Here is a 22,821-nt window from a genome sequence, read left to right on the forward strand (position 1 = left end):
ATTAACAAACTTTTCCCTTTTAAAATACCATGAGATTCTACTGTGTACAACATCTAAATGTAAAAAATAAGCTTTTGACAAAATCATTCATCGTTACGTGAATAAAAAGGCCTGCTTATACTTTGCTTTATACTATACTTCCAATTAACATTTTATAAGCAGCACATTAACATTTAATATATTGTTTCTTATAAACCATGTTATTATAAAAGCAGATATATTAATAAATACAAATGTAGTTAAACACAACTCCTAGAAGTATATTTTTCTTTGTCCTAAAACTACATTATAGGTTCTTATATGCTGGACAATTAAGTGTTTATATATTGCTTATAAATGTATCGTACGGTTGGTATTAAGTAAAGTGTTACCACACATCCTTTATGTCACAGGCACAGCATAACTTCAAAACAAGTATAAAAGCTCTTTATTTTAAAATCAATAACACAACTCTCATTACATCCGATTGTAAAACTAAGACACATATTTAGGTTAAGTCTATACGCAATATAAAGTTAAAGCAACCATGAAAATAAATATAAAGCTAACAAACAAAACTGACAGCTTGACGTGGAAATCCAGTTCAAAACTTAATTCAAGTTGGTCTGAAGCAATATTGTTGAAATCATGGTTTTAAATAACTCAAAAGCACTTAAAGAAACCAACGTTTTAAAGGCCCACACTTCAACCTATTAAGAATCTGTCATTGTTGAAACAAGGCAAGTCACTAGTACCGGTATAACACCTCTCATATTTAACACCAAATATGTGATTGAATTATATTTGATTTAACTGAGAATAAATATCTTGGAAAACAACATTTTATGGTGTATTTTTACTTTAAGCAAACCATATTTTTAGTCCCCAGGCTGAACAACATATTAACATACATTTATTGCAATCGATGTTAAAAAATTACTGGTTTGGATTTGATAAGAATAACACTCAAATCAATAATTGATATCAAGAATGAGAAAATAAGTCAAATGAAACAGGATGTGAGTTACAAAGATTAAGATCAATCAGGATCAACACCTAAAGCTTTAGGTCTGCTGCATGTTGAATGTTGTCTCGATTCTGTAAAAAAAAAACATCACATGATGAGTAACAAAAACCAATGAAACTTCAAACACAAGTTGTTGCTCACAGTGTGAGGATTCAATTTTTTTTCTTCTAAGGCCTGTAGATAATGCTGGACAGTTTTACTGGGTAAATTACAATCAAGATTCAGCTATTTTTTAAATCTAGTATCTAATATAATTTTCACTTCCACAGTAAACATGACTTCAAGGTCACATTGGAGACTTGCAGTGATGTGCTGTGAAAAACCCCTATCAACAAAGAGCCCAGGGTCCACATCAGCATTTGGTAATCTAGCCCCCACATTGAGTGACAGGGACACTGATACATATATAGATTTAATTAATTGTGTATTCACACTGTATTCAACACTGTGAATATATATTCCCAACAAAGGAAACAAATTATAATGTGTCACATGTATCCTCATAAAATGTGGATCTGCTGCCACCAAGAGGACATTGAAGGCATCTCACTCCTCATCAAAAAAGGCACAACCTGCAGGGTGGTTTGTTGTGAGAATATCAAAACCACATGACCCAGCAACCTGTCGCCAAAAGACCTTTGAGGACACTTACACGTCTTTGTTCCGCATGTGGTTGTTGTACTGAAGGACTGGTTGGGTGCTCTCTTCATCCTGAGGAAGCTGTGAACAATTTAACAACATGATTAAAGTGGAAGACTAATAACCCCAGGATCAAACACAATGTATGATGCAGTGTGCACTTGCTCCTGGCATACAATGGAAAATGATGAACTGTAAATAGAGGTGGCAGAATGACTGCAGATCATTTACTAACACACACACAACAAGTGAAAAAACAGTAATGAACACAAATCAATCAAATGTTTCCAAACTAAAATAGCAAAGCAAAGAATGTCTATCCTGTAAGCAGTGTATGTTTTGATATATATATACACATGAGGTCAAAGATATTTTGGGTAAACCAGCTGGACTTGGTCCCAATCTGATTTTTTGTGGAATAATCTTCTTCCTTCATTGTGATTTGATATTGTTATTCCTATTCAAACAGCAAAAAAACAAAACTCTTTATGATTACATAAAAGTCTCTCACCTCCCAGTAGTGCTCATCATCAAAACAGCTGTCATCTGCAGGATCTCCCCAGATAGGTAATCTTAAAATACAACCTTAGAAGACACAAACAGAGTCAGTATCCCAACACACACAGTCCTTCACTCACTGCATGCAAACAGAGTAATGTCACAGTTATTAAATTACTGTATCATTTACAGGTGTTTGCTGTTTTCCCTTACCGACAAGGATGCCTCCGCCCACACCGAAACAGATAGCCACACAGAGGGCTGCTGCCTGGTAACCACCTTGCTTTGTGGGTGACATGTCACCCACAAAATCAAAGGTCTCTTTGAGCCTTTAAAACAAAAAAGGAGACACAGTACAACAAAAGTCCATATTTGGGAATGATAAGTATTCCTTTGCTGGTTGATAATCTTTGATCCAGTCAGATGACCTCTCTATTTGTAAGCCACTCACCCTTCAACGCCATAAACAGACTCTGTTGCAGCTGCGGCAGTAATGGCTCCCACGATGCCACCTATGACTCCTGGCATGGCATGCAGGTTATGGATTCCACATGTGTCCTGGATCTTCAGGTACTTCTCCATGAAAGGCTGGGATGGACACATCAGTTAGGTTTGGCTGTGATTACTTAAAAACAGGCCGGTCGGACTGATGGTCGACTTAAAAACCGTAAAAGCAGCTAAGATAATGAGTGGCAAATGTAGGAAAGCACACTCTGACAGAGAGTATATCAACTAAACAAAAACAAAACAAAAGTTGGGGAAATATTTTGGGTATTTTTGTTTACATTTGTAAATTTCTCTAGCTAATTTCCTTCATTGTTTGTTGAGCATTTTCAAAAACGGCACTGAGGCGTATCTCTCATTATTACATGGTTTAGTTGAATACTCGATTCTGATTGGTCAATTCAGAACACGTGACACGTTGTTAATACCGAACCCACAGACCGCTGTCAAGGACTTATTGACCGTTGTTAAGGACGCTCACATCTTCAGAAAGAAGTCCGGTCGATTTAACTGTATACCGTTGGGCCGAAAAGCAAACTGCATGCAGTTTGCTTTTCGAACTGGGACATGAAAAACAGCGCAGAAGTAACGGGGCAGAAACCCTCCTTTTTACGCAGCGGTCCAGACATAGACATCAAACGGCGACACATATTCAGTGTGCAGTTACTTTGGCATTAGGGCAGGGATATCTAGATACTTTCCAAGCAGGCCCGGACTGGCCATCGGGAGGACCGGGAGGTTTCCCGATGGCCTGGCCTGCTAAGTGGCCTGCTGGCCTGAGGATTTAAAAAAAAAATGTATGTATTGTGAACGCAACGCTGCGCAAATGTGGGTCTGACTCTGCCTCACAGAGGGTGACTGGCTGTCTACATGATGTGGCCTGCCGACATGGCCACTTTCATACAGATCATACTAATGCCCTCGATTGGTCTCTGTGTGTCATTCAAGCTCGGGAGGGTGTGTGTGTGTGTGTGGCGCGAGCGAGAGAGAAAGCGCGCACCGGTTACGTGTATTGTTGTTGTTAGCATCTGGTGCTAGCTAGCTGCGCTAACGGATATATAATGAGCTGTCAACAAGGTGGAGGAGAGTCCTCTGCTGTCAGACTGAGAGACTGATAACTATAGCTCAGGTGAGGTAAAGGACTCTGAGTGTTTAGATAGCTAACATAGTCTAAGTTCTCTGTGGGTCTCAAACGGTTTGGTCACCATTTATGTAAACACATATTTCCATTTGAGGGGGGAGTGATTAGTAAAATATGCATGAATAATAACAAAAACATTTTAACTAGGTGAAAAAAGTGTTGTGGATATTTTAGACTCGTCAATACTGCAAAGATGTACAATAAGAATAATCAATAATAAACTGGTGAAAGCAAACAGCGTTGTCTTGTTGGTTATTTATTTGAAGCTTCAAAGGCACAGGTCTCACAGAGTATAGTCTGCAGGAGTGTGCACATGGTATAGTGTGTGTGTGTGTGTGTGTGTGTGTGTGTGTGTGTGTGTGTGTGTGTGTGTGTGTGTGTGTGTGTGTGTGTGTGTTTTATAGATGACTGTTGCTGTGCAGAAAGGAAAAGAGATAAGACTTTCTCCTGACTGTTATCTTACAATGCTCTCATAGGGAGAGCCGCATTCTCCAGGTACGACCTTCGCAGGAAGCTACCGTGTGGTAGCCTACAACAGGTCGAGTTGACCAAACAGTTTCTAAGCATACTATCATCATTTGGTTTGACCATATAAAGTAATATAAGAAATTGCCACTACAAAAGGTAAGATAAACTTTAAAAACTTGTTGAGAGCTAAAACTAGTCTTTGCTGCTGCCTCAAAGAGGAGCAGGGGGGAGACAGGAGAGGCTGGTTCAGGAGCCCAGACACACTCACAACTATAAATGAACCAAAAACAAATAAATAAACAAGTTTCAATGTTTTTTCATATTGGATATGGTATGTTATTGGTTATGGCCATGTTCTTATGATTATTTAAATGTATACAGTTCTGTTTCATATGGGTGTAGTCTCTTTATTTCCCCCTCAAAATGCACCAGATTGATGCATTTACTGGGGGTGCATGCCCCTGGACCCCCCTAGAAGATTTGAGGTCCACCTCCACTTAAAATATGTTCACATGGATAGGTTCCTAAATAGCTTGGCACATTTTTTTTAAATAGTAACCCATGTCCATATGTTTATTCTGGGGTAGTAGCAGGGGCGGATCTACCGGGGTGGCATGGGGTGGCAACTGCCACCCTAAACAATAGCCTTGCCACCCCAGCTGCCACCCCAGCTGCCACCCCAGTTGGCATCTTTGTTTTGAAAGAAAAGTTGTGGCTCATCGGACATTTATGAGAGAAAGTCTCTAATGTCCGAGTGCAAGTGAATGCAGCACAAGATGCACGTCATGTAACCCCTCCCCCGGTCCTGGCGCGAGAGTGGAAATATGATTGGTGGCGAATTCACTTGAACGTGGGAACGGCGCAAAACGAGAAGCCTTTCGGACCCAAGTACTGAAGGAATGAGGTAGTTGCGGTCTACAATGACAGAGAAGAGAATGTCAAGTTTGGCTGTACTCAGCATTGAATCAAAACGCACTACAGCTGTTGATCTTAATAAGTTTGTGAGGCGTTTTGCTGAACAAAATAGTAATCGCCGCATTAGACAATAGACAATAGACATGCCAACTTGATGCTCTGCTCACGGATGACTCGATGAGATAAGATGATGACCTTGTATGCGTGTATATATATTTTTCTTTGAGGGGGTCTGCCCCCAAAAAACAGTTTTAAGTCCTGAGAAAGTAAAATAAGACGGTGTGTAAAACTACACTGCCCAGCCAACAGAAAGTAACCACTTTGATTTAACTAGGCCAGTAGGTAAGGACCTTCCACTGGATAATAACTGCAGCGATGTTTTAGCTGAATACACGTTTTTTAACCCTAACTGATGCAGTTAGTCACTTCTTTAATGTTTGTTCTTTCTGATGTAAAGTCAAGGTTGTAACTGTATATCAATAATGATATAATTACTTGTTTTTCAAAAACATTCATCATTAACTCCTCCAAAAAATATAGTTTATTCAATAATAAATGAATATGTGAATCATAACAGTTCTTCACTATATCTGTAAAGCGTCTTTGAGCACCTGTAAAAACGCTAACAAATTAAATCTATTATTATTATTATTTATTAACAGTGATTGACAGCTGATAGGAATAATATGATTGTTAATAGTATCATATTCATTCAGACAAACATCGATGAGACAGTTAATTAATGTACTTATTGCAGCAGTCTGCATAGATTGGTACCCCTGCTGGTCTAAGAGTGAAACAAACTCATTCAGTTATTGTTCAGTTAAAATTCATTAAATTACGTCTGCCACCTTGTAAGGCTTTACTGATGTGCCACAATAATATCACCTATGTGATTGAGTTAAAATATTAATATTGTGGCTTTCCAAGTTAACATTGATTGTAGGGGTGTAACGGTTCACAAACATTTCGGTTCGGTACGTACCTCGGTTTTTAGGTCACGGTTCGGTTCGGTACGTTTTCGGTACAGCAGAAAAAATTATCACAAAACATTAAATATTTTTTAAAAATTATTATTAAACTGTGACTAATGTATTCAAATAAATACAAAATATAGTAAAATAAACATTAAGGTGCAGCATTTCGATGAACTGAAATAATCTGTATTTGAACTGTACTAGTACCTAAGCAGCCAGCTTGACATTAGGACTTGCTTGTCATTGTATTTTCATGTTGTTTAAAGAAAGATGAACTTGTCCATATTGCTTGCTGAAAGGGCAGATCTGCTGGCACTAACAATGTCTCCTGCTGTGGAGAACACCCTCTCTAGGGACAGTGGCAGCAGATACAGCCAGGTAGCGCTTTGCTAACATGGCAACATAAGGATATTTGGCGTTTGTAATAGCTTTGGCTCGGTCTGAACTCTTTGCGAGTGGTGGAGGCTTCAGTCTTTTTTCTTTTGGTACCGGTAATATTCACATTCGGGTGATGCCTTTTCAAATGAGTGTGATGTATTGCCAGCCGCGTAACCAATGTTAGTTGAACAATGCCGACAAACAGCTTTGGTTCGGTCCACCTGTCTCTGTCCGTCATCCTTGTACGTAACTGCGAAACCAAAATGTTCCCAAACCGTAGACTTCAATGATGCCGGAGGATTTTCGAGCTCAACTTTATCTGCGTTCGCCATTTCGACAGTTCCTCAAATTACTGACTACATTTGAACGCATCCCTGTGACCAGCTCTCATAGTATGCCTCTCGTCCAATGAAATGACTTGGTCGCTCTATGATATAGATTACTTCCAGAAAGTTGTTCATGTTCTCAATTTTTTACGTTTAACGCTATATTCGTTCGGTACACACGTGTATCGAACCGAAGGGCCCGTACCGAATAATTTCAGTACGGGCACGTGTACCGTTACACCCCTAATTGATTGATATGATTGCGATTTAAATCAGCATATACTTCTGTCAGGGGATGCCACCCCTCAAAATCTCCTGCCACCCTCTTGCCACCCCATGAATATTTGTCTAGATCCGCCCCTGGGTAGTAGATTTAAAGTTTAGGGCTATCACTATGGGCAGCAACGCTGTAAATATTGACAAATAAATCCAGGAAAATGGCACAAAAGAAAACTGGTAGTGGCCTGGCTGGGTGTATAATTCCCGGCCTGATTTATTGTCCCAGTCCGGCCCTGTTTCCAAGGTTTGACATAATGAATTGTGCTACTTTTATGCTATGGAAGCAGTTCCTGCCGTTGCTACGTTAGTTCAAAAACAGTAACAACGGACTATTTTTCTTAGCGGATGCATGTCAATTTAAATCAATACATACAACTATTTTTTAAATCAATAAAATCATTTTCTAAATCCATAAAAGCATTTCAATTAATATTGGGAGTCATAACGTTACTTTGTTGAGAATGTGGCCATGTAATAAGCGGGATAATGTGCATTATCCCTTACATAGCTATACCCAATAAACCAGTTAAATAGCATACCGTGAGGTAGATATATCCCAGCGTGGAGATGATACCACAGCAGAATCCTACGATCAGAGACCCATAGGGCATCAACATGAACTCAGCTGCAGTTCCCACCGCAACACCTCCAGCAAGAGTGGAGTTCTGGATGTGAACCTAAAGTGAGGTCAAAGTGCACCGTTAGATGCAGATAAATAAATGGGGTATCAGTTTAAACCTGAGTATGCATCAAAGTACTTTCAAAATTAAGTTTGAGTTTGCTTAAGTGGGGCAAGTTGACAAGGCGTTCTACTTCAGCAGAGATCAAATATACACACCTCCCTGTACCATAATCACATTACTACAGGATAGCTTAACTCTAACTCTTAACTTAAAGGTCCCATGTCATGGCAATTTTTACTGATCATAATTCCATTGTTGAGGTCTACTAGAATAGATTCATATTGTGCAATTTTTTGCTGAGGGGGCTGCAGCACCCCCATCAGCGCGGCTCCACTAGCACCAGCACCCCCAAACGCGGCGCACCTACAGTGTAAGCGCGCCACAATTTCGCAGCTGCGAGGCTCCACTAGCACCCCCCAGCGCGTCACAGTTTCGCCGCTGAGAGAGTGTGTGTGTGTGAGGAGCTCCACGGATTGGTCCAATGGGTCCATTTGGGTATGGGCACGTCACTGTACCCATGAAGAAAACAACGGAAAAAGAGAAATCTCGAGGCATTCTGGGGCAGCATAGACAGGTCTTTTCTGTGTTAGAGTTTTACTCCCTACAGGGTGTACTTTGAGGGTTTTTGACTTTGCAGACCGTTTACATGCATAAAAACCTTCATAACACACAAGGGGACGGGTAATAACCGGAAAATCATGACACGGGACCTTTAAGTGCTGTGACTGACATATAAAAACAGTGCTGATCGTCACCATGTCTAGTTTCCCGTGCTTCTGGAAGAGGCTGGACATGGCCACAGTAGTGACCACGGTTGAGGCCAGAGCCAGGTAGGTGTTGATGGCTGCTCGGTGCTGCCCGTCCCCGTGGTCCGCAATGGCTGAGTTGAAGCTGGGCCAGAACATCCACAGGAAGAGGGTGCCTACACATAAAGCAGGGTTAACCTTAAAAAGACAGCAGATCCACAGGACATCCAAAATAATGGTAAGTATTGTGAAAAAAAAAGAACGAGTATGTAATTAAATATGCCCACCAATCATGGCAAAGACATCTGAGTGGTAGACGGAGCACTGCAGACGACTGCTCTGGTTCAGGTTTGGCCGATAGAGCATCCACGAGATGGAAAGACCATAATAAGCTCCAAAGGTGTGGATCACCATGGAGCCTCCTGCATCTTTGGCCTTCATAAAAGGTCAAATTAGAAATAATGGGTGGGTGGAATAAGTTACATAGCATTAGCAGACAAGACAACTGTGAGTGACAGGATTCAGGCATTTGCCCAGTTTCAGTGTGAGAGGGCAGATTAGCCATAATAAACATGTTACACGATTAGATGGTATCTCTTGCTGAATGACATCAAAAACTAAAATAAATTACTTTTTTAACTTACATGTATGATATGTATGATAATATGTTCCTCCACAGCAAACAATGTGATCCCAAACAGAGTCATGACCATTAGCTGGACTGCACTGACTTTGCCGAGCACCGCCCCGTAGGCGATCAGGCAGCTCGCCACACAGAAGTCAGCATTTATCAGGCTGAGGAGGGGAAAGGACATTAAAAACATAGAGGACAAACAAGACCATATGAGATCATTTGAAATCCGTTGTCAGGGTAAGTTTAAAAATGTCATACGTCACAATAACTAGGTACCTAAAGGACAATCTATCTATCTATCTATCTATCTATCTATCTATCTATCTATCTATCTATCTATCTATCTATCTATCTATCTATCTATCTATCTATCTATCTATCTATCTATCTATCTATCTATCTATCTATCTATCTATCTATCTATCTATCTATCCTGTTGTGGCCTGACATTAGACAGTATTTGCATTGGATATTGCTAGGTTGTACAGATGTAACAACAGTAAACCAAATAAACAGTACATTTCAGCACTGAAGCAATCATGAGCTTATCTATTTATCCAACTCTTTTCTTTCTTTCTATCATACAGATAAGCGCCTATTATATCTGTTGACACATAACGACTTGGCTGCCCTTCAATAGTATCATCTTCTAAGTAGCCTTAAGTCTCTGATTACATTCCAGGTACAAGTCAGTCCACAAACACTGAAGCTGTGGGTGCACGGATATATCTGTATAGGATCCTGTCAATCAGACTGGTTGCTTTACCTCTGTGTTTTTTTTCTCTGAATAATAGAGCTGAATAATATTTGATTAAGATGGTCACAGTATTTAATCAAAATAAAACAAGAGAAGAAGGAATGCTTTTGACTCATTGAGAATAAAACTGATTACCTTTCAACTCCAATTTTGATCTTTCCATCGGGGCCCAGGGAGCCGAACCAGCCTTGCATTAGCAGCGCCCATTGGAGGCCAAAGGCAGCAATGAGGAAGTTGAAACCCACCGCACCAAAGCTGTAGCGCTTAAGAAATGTCATCAGGAAGCCAAATCCAACAAAGATCATCACATGCACATCCTGAAAACCTGGGGCAAAGATAACAGAAGGGAGAGATAAACTATATGAAACATTTAGGTGTATGCAAGATGATACACAGATTACATACTAAAAGGAAAGGGGAAAACCTGAAATAAAATAAGCTAAATACAATACTTTGACGATAACTGACACTGAAATGACAGGATATCTGGGATGTGCGACGTTTTCCAAAATAAATTCTGATGTGCTTCTGATATGATCTATTGTTCGAAATATAGACGTTTTTTGCAAAAGGTCTCTCTTCTTTTGAGACAGTTTGTATATGCTATAACCAGTGGCTGGGGGATACCAGCAGGTAAAGTTTACATCATAATACTGTTAGGGCCCGACACACCTCATACTACAATAGGTTTACACAATACAATGAAACACTATATTTTGCATAGAAAACATTACCGTCCAAAACTTAGAAAGCATGGACGTGGATATATATATACATTTTGAAACCCTAACAAACCAAATGCTTTAGACGTTCAAGATTGCCCCCCCCCCCCCCCCCCTTGTTGTAAAGGAAGGTTGCGTGACTTTAGGATGATGTGTTAGGAGTCTATACTGACAATATACCGTGTTAGGACGTCGATTTATCATGACATCCAACACCATATCTGAGATGGCTCAATGACAGCCTGACACTGACACCGAGGGTGGTCAGGAGAGGAGAGAAATAAACAACACCCATTTCACACGAACATACACATCCAAATACATTTTCAAGGCTTAAAATAAAAATACATATTTGTATACGCATTTATATGTGGCCAAATGAAACACATTTTGTATCTGTATAAAGTTGTAAGAGTTAGCTTGTTTGTTAAACTAGAGAGAAAAGTCTGAGGGGAGTCAACCATCCATGGAGATGTGCACCTGTGGGTGTCAGAGCCTTGTCAGCAATGTAGGAATATGCTGATGGGTCAACAGATATGTACAAAAAACATTACAAAAATAAAACAAATGTTCAACGTGGAGAAATGTGGATGCATAAGGTGTAGATATTAGTATACATTAAGATGTGTATTGTTTTAATGGTTGCTAGATTAATAGAAATACAAGTTACCAAGATATATAAAGAGAGTGAGAAGGAATCAAACATTTAAATGAAGACACTTACTTGGATATCTGAAGTAGAACTCATTCTCCATGTCACTCTTATTTGTTTCCTTTCTGTCATCTATCCAGTGCGAATCTGAATCATCATCGTAACGAATAAAAATCCCAAACAAGATGATCATGGCTGTTTCCCACACAATGCAAACTGCCGGGAGACTGATGCGAACATTAGTATTCTTTGGACGGTCACACAATTCCCTGAAGCTTTGAACACAGCCCATTGTTTAGGTAGGTTTTGAGCGTTGTTTTTTCTTCTTTGCTTAGTTATAAAAAAGTCCTTTGCAAAAGTTGCAGCCACATAACGGCCCAGAGCATCTTTAGCACAAGTAAAGATAGGCAAGGTAGCTGTTTGCTTTAATATGAGGACACTCCCATAGTCACTCCCTCCACTTGGTATGCACTACTACACACTTCAGCTGGTGACACGTCTTAAGTAAGGGATGCTTAATGCTTTTTAATAATAATAAATATATATTTATATAGAGGAATAAAGTAGAATAGAATAGAATATAATTTACTCCTTTCCCTATAGCTTTTCTTATAGTAGAGTGTCGATCATCACACTTTGTGAGATATTGTAATATATATAAGTAAAGTACTTCTTCTACTAAGGACACAGAAGACATGCTCCACATCCTGCTTGAACAAGAGAAGGATGATGATGTTTAAGGACGTCTTCTCAACAGATTGTTTTGGTTATATCTTGTCTGGTAGGATAAAACACGTTTGTTATCCAGTCTGAGGGATTATATAGGTTTTATATTTTCTGGAAGCCCCTCTCTTAACACAAACACTCTTAGCATGTTAAGAGAGATTAACATTCCCTTTTTGTATACCATATGAAGCTTTTCTCTATAGTTAAAGGTCTCTAACGGACCTACACTTGTCCTCGTCTCACTAGTTGTTTCCTGTGCCTGTGAAGCATCAACTGTAAATAATGAGTAAACATGCTGGGCCCCATTAGAAAGATGCAGGACGTGTTGGACTCAGTCAACCATCACAGACGCAGGGTTCAAGGATGACACAAGGGTCCGGTTTGTTTGAAACAAAGTCTAGTAGTTTATGCACTACAGACACTTATACATGTTTCTTAAGACTTTTCTTAAGTTTATGTGCTCAAATAATTGACCAAATTTGACATTGTTTAAAATGAAGGAAGTATGGTATAATAACTACAACTGAAAGTAATAAAAGCTGTGTGGTTTAGCTATTGAAAAAAATACACTGTCTTAAACGAGTTTATTATTATGATGGGAAGCCAGCAGCTGGTTATTTTAGCATGGAAAAAAGACTGGCAGCTTGGTTGTGAGGGCGAAACAGAAACAAACAGCAGGGGGAAAATTACCTACCAGCATCTCTAAAGTTCACTTAAAGGTGGGGTATGTAATTTTGGAGAAACCAGCTCGAGTGCGCTTGAATTTGAAAGTACACAACCGGAAAAAATCTGCCTTTTCCTTCAGACTACCTTACAGAGCCCCTCCTCCAACACACACGAATACACACATGACCAATGAGGCCACGAGATAAGTTTGTGCACAGATGGAAGGCTGGCAGGCAGGTAGGCCATCCAGTTATTTTAGCTGGCCCAGCTAAAATGATTGGTCGTGCTTTTTACAGCGCTACGCCTTCCACAGATGAGAGTGGCGAAGTCACGCCCATCTACTTCCGGCCCATGGGACCTTATAGAGTGGCGAAGTCCCTACCTTTCCGGTGGACCTCCATGGGACCTTATTTTGGAAAAATCATGTATTGAAGTCAATGGAGAGAGAAAGATTATCTTTTGATCCCGTTTGAATTGTGCCACGAATTACACATATGTTTGTCAATTTAAAGCCGGCCCGGCTAAAATAACTATAGCGTAACCCCGGTTCTCAGAGTAACATGAGTGAGATGTCTCACTATGGGAGGCGCATCCCATAGTGAGACATCGAAACGAATGTTATGAATGAGAACTGGATGGCCTACCTGCCTGTCAGCCTTCCATCTGTGCACAAATGTATCTCGTGCCCTCATTGGTCATGTGCGCGTTCCTGTGTGTTCCTCTGTACGGAAGTGGCAGATTTTTTCTGGTTGTGTATTTTCAAATTCTAATGCTCAAAATCAAATTCTAAATCTCCAAAATTACCTACCCCACCTTTAAGAACATTCCATGGTTTATTTTTATACAAAAAGTGTTTCTGAAATAAATTACATACCCCACCTTTAATAAACACTTTATATCTTGTATGTTTAATATTTGCTACAACCAGAGTAAAACAAAATTGGGATATATGAGCTGAACTATTACTTTGCTTGGAGCCATTGCCAGGCATCTAGTGCTGTGTTTTTCTTATTTATAACATGTAAAGTGCGTCTAAAAGGTGCAGGTAGGCAGGTAGTTGCTTTGAACATTTCCAATCTGTTTGATGCTTTTGTCCCTTTCTCAGCCACACTTTGTCAAATGGTGACGTACTAAGGTGAAAGTACACACAAGGACGCCCTAATGTAAATAAACATCATCCGAACCTACCTGTCCGGTCCTGGCTATTATGTAAGAAAGGTCAAGTTCACTGGATTTAGGAGAACCCAGCAGCTCCTAAATGTCATGCGCTTGTTTTCCCCCAATGGCCTCAATAAACTGTGATGACAAGTAGAGTAAACTGGCTTTAACCAGCAATAGAAAAAGCAATGTTAATTGTACAGATACATTATTTCACAGGTAATGTGTTGAACACTGTCATTAAGGCCAATACAAATGGCGTTAGAGAATCATGTTTTCTAATCGAAGACATACATAATAGCACATTTGCTGAAAACATATCCACAATGTTTTAAATAGGTTTTTAATATTAGGAAATGTTGTACCCTTTTTGAGATAACAGCTATTTCTCCCCCTATTTTTGCATGATCAATTCATAAGTGTGAAGACACAACCAACGTTATAATAATCTATTCTTTGCTAAACAAACATTGATATAGTCCTGAATACAGCTTCAGCTATTGTTGCTGCAAAGCCTATGTTCAAAATGTTCGGTCAGATTTCCTGGTCACGGTATATGTTTGGTTCCTCATGTCAGTAAAAATTACTTCACGAGGAAAAAATGAGCGTGTCAGCAGCTAAACCTATAGATCAATGCACTGGTTGTGTGCTCACCAACGAATAACCTCATTAAAACGAACGAGCACTTATCCATGCTCATTGATCTTACTGCTCGGTTTAGCACTGCTACCTTGGTGCTGTTATCCTGGCAGATGATGTTCTCTTCAGGGATGAAGTGCAGCATTGATCCTTCTTGATCCTGAAACTCCTGGCTTTTTGAAGCAGCTTTTGTAACTTCGATATTCTTTAGAATAAAGGAAAGACGTGTGGTTAACTGTTGCCTGTAGGTTAAACATATAAAGCTGTATACATCTATGTAGCATGTTTTAGCTAAGGCTCTTTTATCTTTTATTTCCCTGCTCATAGTTATCCTGTAAACCAAGTGATCAAAATCCATGACAGCTTCACTTATCTAACCTTTGGGCTACTGAGACATACTGAAAATGTGTGAAGCAGGAAGTTACTAGTTAAGAAAGGTGACTACTACTACTACTACTACACTAACACATCACAACAGGAGCTACCACTGAATTCCCATGAGGCAGATGCAGTAAATAACATGATGCAGTCTTAACCAGTCCTATTCCCTGGTCATAGCAGGAAAAGTGAGGTTGTTACTTATCTCAGTAACAATTGAGAAGAGAATAAAACTCCATTACCCTCATTGCAGAAAGCACAATTCAATTAAGTGGCAGTCCTAAAGGTGTCACACATACCAAACAGCAATACAAATAAGTAAGAATAAACATGTACTGTATATCTTAGTTATAAAGTTTCCGGATATTGCACATTTGCAAATAAAGAGGAACATATATTGTACAAAGAAATACATTAAGGTGTAACCAGAAATAAAAGAAGCTTCTCTCTTTCAGTCAAATAGCTCTTGCTCAATATTACAAACACTTGTCAGCGTCATCAGTGACTTACAGTTTCCACAACTCTTCTGTTGAATAAACACACTTGACTGTTTCCCTCTGCTACAATAGAAGATCCTTCAAGCATCACATTGTTTCCTAAAAAAATACTATTTAATGAATATGTATCATCAATCCTCAACCTCATTATATTCTTGGTGTTTTCTTTGAATGACCACTGATTTATACTGATATCTCAACCAATGCTTCAAAAAGATGTACCTCCATATTCCTTTTATTTAATTAATGAACAGCACCTGTCTTTCTATTTTGACAAACCAAAACCCAACAATAAATACTAAAAAACGAATTTTATATTAAGATAAAATGCTTTCTGAATTTTATTTGAAGTTTTAAAACAACACATCAATTACTCAATTTGATATTCTCTTACTGATAATATAATTGTGTAAGAAGGTCTTTTGTGCACGGGACAAATACAGGAAAGGAGATTTGGCATCGTTTCCAAAGAAACATTTCACCACAAAACCTAAACACATGTCAGGACATCTGAGGAATGTGTGCTCATCATTTAATGTTCATGCATTATAAATCCGTCAGATGGCGAGTGAGGTGCTGTTCCAACGTGTGAAACTCCGCTTCAGGCAGAAGATACCTCTCTATGACATCTTTGACATCTTTCTCAGTAGAGAGCTCATAGTCCTTCTTGTTCTTGAATGGTAAATGCCCTGCCAGCTCACAGAGAGCAACGTTGAAGGCAGACTCGTCCTTTGCACCGAAGCACGATGTTCTGGGCCATACAGCGATGCGAACACCTTTTCTTGAGCAGTGATCCTTTTCATCCTGTATCTGATCAGAGGGCGGACTCCCGCGAGTCAAGAACAGGTTGTGCGCAGTATTACTTTCCACAAGAAAGTCTGTGACCTGACAGATGGCTCTGGCAACTTTCACCACACACTCTGATTCTGTGTAAAACAAAAAGCCTGCAGGAAAGTCCAATAAGCGATAAAATCCCTTTTCAGGAACTAGCAGCTTGACAGGCACAGATTCTATCTGGAGCTCATGGTGCAGGTAGTACCCATGTAGGTGTAAATGATTGACAGAGGCAAATGCTCCAAGACTATTGAACCCCACACGGAAGCCAGGATCGGAGCTCAGGAGCACAGATTCAATACCAACCTGGATGGAGAAGCTTGTCAGGACCTGCGGTAAACAGCATGAAGGTTCTTGAACAAAGAGAAAATGTCCAAACTCCAAAGGGCTGACATTGACCAGCACGACCACTCTCCAACGTTCATGCAACTGTCCCTTTTCCTTTCTTCCCTCAACAACCTTTGTCATCTCAAATATGACTTCTTCTGGATCGATGTTGTTAAAATTAAACTGATTGGCATTGAACTCCTGCTTAATGCTCAGTATTTCCTCAGGCTTTCTTCTTTGTAATCCTCTTTGAATATTCAGCTGGGCCACATAGCCATGTGGGCCCGGCATGATACGCGTTTGTAAGTCATCCAGATGGTAGCGGAAGAGCCCCCTGTTCATCCTGTCTGACCAGCCGGCTTGGATGGTCAGGTCAAAATTTGATGGCTCTGGTGCAATTCCATTTCCACTGCTCCGCTGGGCCTCTGTGACAAAGTCCTGGCCGTTATACACAAACTGAAGCGTCATGGTTAGATCTGCAGGGGAATAGTGAGGCAGAGAGGCGTTACATTTGACAATAAGGTTCACTATGGTATGTTAATGTATCATTCTGCTGTAGTCAGACATAGAGCCAGGTGATAGCCAGCTTGTGATCATAGAAGCGAGTTATGATTATCAATCACTCTGCATAGAGTAGCACTATCATACTGCATTGTAGTTAAACTATTTGGTATGGATTTGGAAACAATCTATTTTTGGTACATCAATTCATAACACATACGTAAGCAAAACGTTTGCAATGACACATTAATCATATTTATTTAAGTATAATTTCCACGTATAGCCAATGGGCAAATTAGCACGAAGGTATTGAGGATAACACACTGGTTCGGTGTAACTCTAACGGGAATGTATAGATGGTCCCTAAGTGACACACTGTGGAGGAGCGAGGGCTGCAGTCGAATAGTCCATTTAGCTTAGGAACCTTCCTAACCGAGTGAAATGACCCAGAAGTCCCTCAGTGGCAGCCATGATAAGTGCCGTTCGAATTCTCTAGATGAGGAAAGGAGGTTTCAAACTTCCTTTATAACCTCCTTTAGCTTAGGAACCACTGGACCTCCCTCACCAAAAGGAGAGTAGAGGAGAAAATGTTTCCCCACAATGCCTTGCAGCGGCAGCATTTGCCGTCGCACAACAGTTGGCCGTTCACGGAAACAACCGATTATGACCGAGAAATGATATCATGAAAGTTACGGTGCTTATTAAGCTTTTTTAAACGTATGTGGTAAGTTGCCAAAAGTGCTTTGTTTTGAACGTTCATCAGTATTATAATCAAAAAGAGAAATATGAACGTTAGTTTTTACTGAAATTATCAAATAAAGTCAACAGTCTTTACTGAGCTGTGTGGGGTTTGTTCAACTTTTAAAAGATGTTTGAATGGTGATACAGTGATAGATGTTAAGGACTAACGTTTATAATAAATACATTTGTATTGATTTTAAGATCTTTTCATAGTTCATACAATCTTTGGGATCATTTGTATTAATGTGGACCGGAGGGAGAGGGTGACGAGCATAAGTTTCACTTTCCTTTTTTATTTCAATTCCAACTTTGGTCATGAAGAATATGTTTCTCTGTTGTCCCCGTTCATAAAGCATAAAACAACACCATCAGAGCACGGTGCAGAGTCTCTAGATGAGTTTACAGTAGTCCCTCGTTCTTATTATACGGTTGTAGTACGCTGTATAGAAAACTGTAGTTTCCCCACAGCAGCAGACGCACATTTATGACGGCCGCTGGCGCATCGTAAACACATCGGATAGTGAAAGTGCAGTCGGATTCTTTAAAGTACCACAGTCTCTTCTCCTAAATCCTTTTCAATTCTCCTATCGACTATCCCTTAACCCCGTGACGTTTCACTCAGAGGTCAAGGAATAGACGATAGTGTTAGAATTTAGGAGCTGATTATTGGACTATTCGACTGCAGCCGAGGGCTCCGCTGCGACTGGTGTTCCGGATTAACTGGTTCCCTCGTTAACCGCGGTGAATTTAGTTTTAGGTTGGATATTCGACGGACATTCGCGGACCCGCCAGCAGCGTCAGTTTCCCCTGCTGCTGGCTGTATTACGACGGGGAGATCTTCTCCGCGAAACGAGGCTTTCACTTAGGGACCATCAACAAATGACTTTTCAATTACACAAGAACATTTTTCTTTTTAATAAATCGACAGCTTCCTGATCGAGTGAATGTGAAGCAAATCCACGCTAGAGCATGCATTTGTTGAACACACTTCTTTTTATTGCATTTTAATACTCTAAATATTTTTATATTAATATTTTGATGGAAAAATGTGCTTATTTCTTCAATACCTTCCAGGTCATGTGACCTAATCACTCAAAATCAGTGCTGGGTCAAAGAACTACACTGGCAGCATAGGACACACCTCTTTTTATTGCATTTTAATACTTTAAATATTTTTATATTAATAATTTGATGGAAAAATGTGCTTATTTCTTCAATACCTTCCAGGTCATGTGACCTAATCACTCAAAATCAGTGCTGGGTCAAATAACTACACTGGCTGAATAGGACACACCTCTTTTTATTGCATATTAACACTAAATATTTTATATTAATAATTTGATGGAAAAATTTGCTTATTTCTTCAATACCTTCCAGGTCATGTGACCTAATCACTTAAAATCAGTGCTGGGTCAAATAACTACACTGGCTGCATAGGACACACCTCTTTTTATTGCATTTTAATACTTTAAATATTTTTATATTAATAATTTGATGGAAAAATGTGCTTATTTCTTCAATACCTTCCAGGTCATGTGACCTAATCACTCAAAATCAGTGCTGGGTCAAATAACTACACTGGCTGCATAGGACACACCTCTTTTTATTGCATTTTAACACTTTAAATATTTTATATTAATAATTTGATGGAAAAATGTGCTTATTTCTTCAATACCTTCCAGGTCATGTGACCTAATCACTCAAAATCAGTGCTCCAATAACTGGTTTCCGGATCAACTGGGGTGATTTTCGATCGCTTCTTCTGTCGATTACATACATATTTTGGTATATTTGGCTCGGTAGGAAGACTTTGATGCACATTCAGTACCAGTGTGTGAGGTTGTGGTTACGATGGAGATATCCGGACGCGAACAGCGGGGACTACAAAAAGAAAAACGAGTTGACTGGGGATGTCTGTTCAAAACATTGCGAGCTCCAATAAATCATTTAAACCAGATATTGTTGCCAGACTTATTACTGAATATCATTCTTAATGTGATACCAAGTCCATCTGAGACCTGTGTACACCTTCAGACAGCCTCCAAGTGAAGCGTACGTTGTTTACTCACAGTTTGAAAGCAGCGTGGAGAAGTCTTCAGCTGTGAACTGTAAACTGTGATCCTCTCAGGTAAACATCCGCCCAGGAAAAAAATAAATGGGATCCGCCAAGGTTAAACTGTGTTACGACTTCTGTGGCTATCTACCAGCGATCATGATTAATATGAAAGACTACACACACATGTATCCCTTATAGCTCCTGGCAGCTGAAAGCCCACTGGATCCTAGTTTTTTTTGCAGTTCGACCAGTTTAAAGCTTTTTTATATACCTTTGTGTGATATGTTGTATACTAATGGGTCCAAAGACATTTAATCGTACATGTGGTCTATGATAGGAATGGATGTATTCGCTTCCTTACCTTCACGTGTTCTTCTTCTGTGGTGTTTATTCATGAATTTCCGGTTCAATTTTTCACAATAAATGTTTCTATAAAAGTATTTATATGGAAAATCTTTGTTACCCCTTTAATAAATGTGTACATCAATTTCGACATCAGATTGAGTAAATAATTGAGTTGAATATTTTTTACATTTACATTTTAATACGGTAATGATAGCAGTTATAGCAGCCTATCGATTTTAAATTGAAAAGAGGACAACTTGACAAAAAAACAACGTTACATCCTATACATATTTCCAAAAACAGATCGCTGCGTATTATACGAACATTATACTAATATAAGCACATGATACATCTAAAATTCACCCAGTAGTGAAACAAATATTCAAATAATGTAGGCTAGCCTACATTATTTGAATATTGTTCTGTGGTCACAGCAGACTCAAACGAAAAGTCCTGCATTCAGGGGCGGACAATGGGGCGGACTGGCCATCTGGAGAACCAATCTGGCCGGCCCTTTAGAAAAAAATTGTTTAACGTCATCATTTAAATTGGGCTGAAGGCCGACCGGGGGGCGACAGCGGCCGCTAATGTAGTTGGCTGTGGTTCTTATCTGTCAAAATCACACACAAAGAAGAAAAAAGACCGTCCACACGAAGAGAAGGGATTAGACGCTGCGACAGACAGGGAGAATGAAAAAACATGGATAAAAATCAAAGAAAACGAAAAGAAAAAGGTGGGGCCGAGAAGGCAAGAGCAAAAAAGATGAAGTCACTGGCAGGTGAAGCATATAAATGTCGCAAATTGACAGATATTTTTGGCAGCAGCGCTGCTACAAGCTCTATCATCAGCAGTTTAGAACAAGTGCAAGATGATGAAGAGAATGATGAGGGTGCGAGTTCAGATATACAGCCAGCCTCCTGCTTTCATGATGAGGGACAGAGAGTTGGCTGGTGGAAGAACCAGCTCAACTGGCACATACAAGTGCAGGGCAAGAGCAAGAGTTTTGATTGATTGACAAGTTTATTAACAGCTTGTATATTGGGTACAGTACAGTACAGCTCAAAACATACAATTGTTAAGGGGATGCAGACCAGAGAAAGACTTTCGTCTTGTTTACATCAGGGTCCCCCATTTCCAATTCATCATGTCATTTAAGACATATAAGACATATTTGACATACAGATGGCTTATTTACAATTTACATACAGGTGTTTTTTTTACATACAGATTGCTTGTTTACAATTTTCATTTTAGATTTCGTTCTAATACATCCTAACCGGACATTTAAGACATACCAAGTCTACAGATATACAGTTAGTAACAGAGTCTAAAATGCGAGTATATACATAGATGGGGGGGGGGGGGGGGGGAAGCTGTCCATTGAACGACAGGTTGAGATTTGTACCATTACCGGGGCCAGTTTTGCAATGCTCTCCCCCGAAGGTGCTCTTTAAGAGAGGTTTTGAAGGTAAGTATAGTTTTACTTTCCTTTACAGTTGTGGGAAGAGCGTTCCACCTTGATGTGGCATAATTGCGAAACGTGTATTCCCCCTTTTTTGTGCCAAATCTGGGTTTCACATGATTTGTGGAGCTCCCTCTGGTGTTATGATCATGGTATTCCTTGACATTTGGGAAGAATTTTGACATGTACATGGGTACCATAGAGGTGTAGTGGATCTTGTAGACCAGGCCCATTGCAAGTAGCTGTACTCTGTCGTCTACTCTAAGCCATCTTAGGTTGTCAAAGTGGGCAGAGGTGAGGTGGGTTCTAGATGAAAGGTCAAGCAGTAGTCTGACTAGAGGTGGGTGAGAATTATCCCTTGAACTCAGTGGCGTTTTCTCCTGGAGGCCAAGGGAAGCCAGGCTTCCCCTGTTTTTTTGGATTGTAGTTATCATTTTAATAAATAAATAAAAACACTTTGTTTAGTTTCGGTAATTATTCTGTGCTTTGTGTTGCTGCCGGCCCGTCTCTCCCCCATTCTCATTGAGTATTTTACAAAGAGTGAAACAGCGCCCCTCTAGATGTTATGGTGAAACAGTAGATTGCACTCTCTGTTGCGAGAGGAGGCTAGCCGAAATTGGTTTCCCTTGGTGAAAAAAAGGAGGGATTGACCAATCAGATGAGGCTCACGTCATGCCCCTGCCAACCTGTGATTGGTCAGGGCCATGCCAAGACCAATCCAGAGGCGGTTGGCTTCCCTTGCCTCACAATCCAATCAAATCGCATCAACTTCAGTTCGGACTGTAACTGTCATCACCGCCCTTAGAAAGTAGCAAGCAAATGAAGCAAACTGTGCAATTATGGAAGGTGGAGATTTGAAGTATTTCATCAAACATAATTGTACTAAACTTCCGCTACAGCAGCAACTAAAAATTAAATCTGATGACAGGCCAATGCCCAAACTGGAGCTGTGTACCGAGAGGAAAAAAAGGAGCGAATCGGACGTAAAACTTTAAATAATAAACAGCGGATTTCTAACATTTGACATTTTATGTGGCCGGACTAGTTCAGTTTCCAGGGCTGAATTTTAGTCCCAGTCCGCCCCTGCCTGCATTCACTTAAGTACAGAATTGTCATCAACAAAATATACATCCAGGACATGGTTAAACCGTACACCCCAGCGCGTG

At 39.8% G+C, this 22,821-nt stretch overlaps 2 protein-coding genes across 5 annotated transcripts; both read right to left on the bottom strand.

Annotated features, from left to right (window-relative positions):
* On the bottom strand, nt 1-11,705 carry rhcgb (Rh family, C glycoprotein b). Its single transcript, XM_034215673.1, has 11 exons — nt 11,398-11,705; nt 10,087-10,276; nt 9,205-9,355; nt 8,848-8,995; nt 8,570-8,736; nt 7,671-7,808; nt 2,595-2,731; nt 2,357-2,472; nt 2,157-2,230; nt 1,659-1,726; nt 1-1,077 (listed from the first exon to the last, which is right to left on the bottom strand). Exons 1-11 carry the CDS (start codon nt 11,615-11,617, stop codon nt 1,044-1,046), a joined length of 1,443 nt encoding a protein of 480 aa, XP_034071564.1. The 5' UTR covers nt 11,618-11,705; the 3' UTR covers nt 1-1,043.
* A 3,994-nt stretch (nt 11,706-15,699) lies between these two features.
* gdpgp1 (GDP-D-glucose phosphorylase 1) lies at nt 15,700-20,265 on the bottom strand. 4 transcript variants are annotated; one of them, XM_034215561.1, is made up of 3 exons: nt 19,862-20,203; nt 19,621-19,673; nt 15,700-17,026 (listed from the first exon to the last, which is right to left on the bottom strand). In XM_034215561.1, the coding sequence occupies exon 3, from the start codon at nt 17,016-17,018 to the stop codon at nt 15,936-15,938; it is 1,083 nt and encodes a 360-aa protein (XP_034071452.1). In that variant the 5' UTR covers nt 17,019-17,026; nt 19,621-19,673; nt 19,862-20,203; the 3' UTR covers nt 15,700-15,935. The 4 variants fall into 4 exon arrangements, with proteins under 4 accessions (XP_034071452.1, XP_034071449.1, XP_034071450.1 ...); XM_034215558.1 differs by lacking the exons at nt 19,621-19,673; nt 19,862-20,203 and adding an exon at nt 20,210-20,265; XM_034215559.1 differs by lacking the exon at nt 19,621-19,673.
* Between the last annotated feature and the right edge of the window lie 2,556 nt (nt 20,266-22,821).

This window comes from Gymnodraco acuticeps, unplaced genomic scaffold, assembly GCF_902827175.1.
Source record: "Gymnodraco acuticeps unplaced genomic scaffold, fGymAcu1.1, whole genome shotgun sequence".
NCBI lineage: Eukaryota > Metazoa > Chordata > Actinopteri > Perciformes > Bathydraconidae > Gymnodraco > Gymnodraco acuticeps.

Bases quoted from the DNA above. Each gene is read 5' to 3' on its own strand.
- gdpgp1 (XM_034215558.1), bottom strand. From the start codon at position 20,243: ATGAATAAACACCACAGAAGAAGAACACGTGAAG. The intron at 17,027-20,209 runs GTAAGGAAGCGA...ATTCCCCTGCAG, and splicing joins CAGAAGAAGAACACGTGAAG to ATCTAACCATGACGCTTCAG.
- rhcgb (XM_034215673.1), bottom strand. From the start codon at position 11,617: ATGGGCTGTGTTCAAAGCTTCAGGGAATTGTGTGACCGTCCAAAGAAT. The intron at 9,356-10,086 runs GTAATCAGTTTT...TCCCCTCCTCAG, and splicing joins ATCAAAATTGGAGTTGAAAG to CCTGATAAATGCTGACTTCT. The intron at 8,996-9,204 runs GTAAGTTAAAAA...CCTTTTATGAAG, and splicing joins TTATCATACATATCATACAT to GCCAAAGATGCAGGAGGCTC.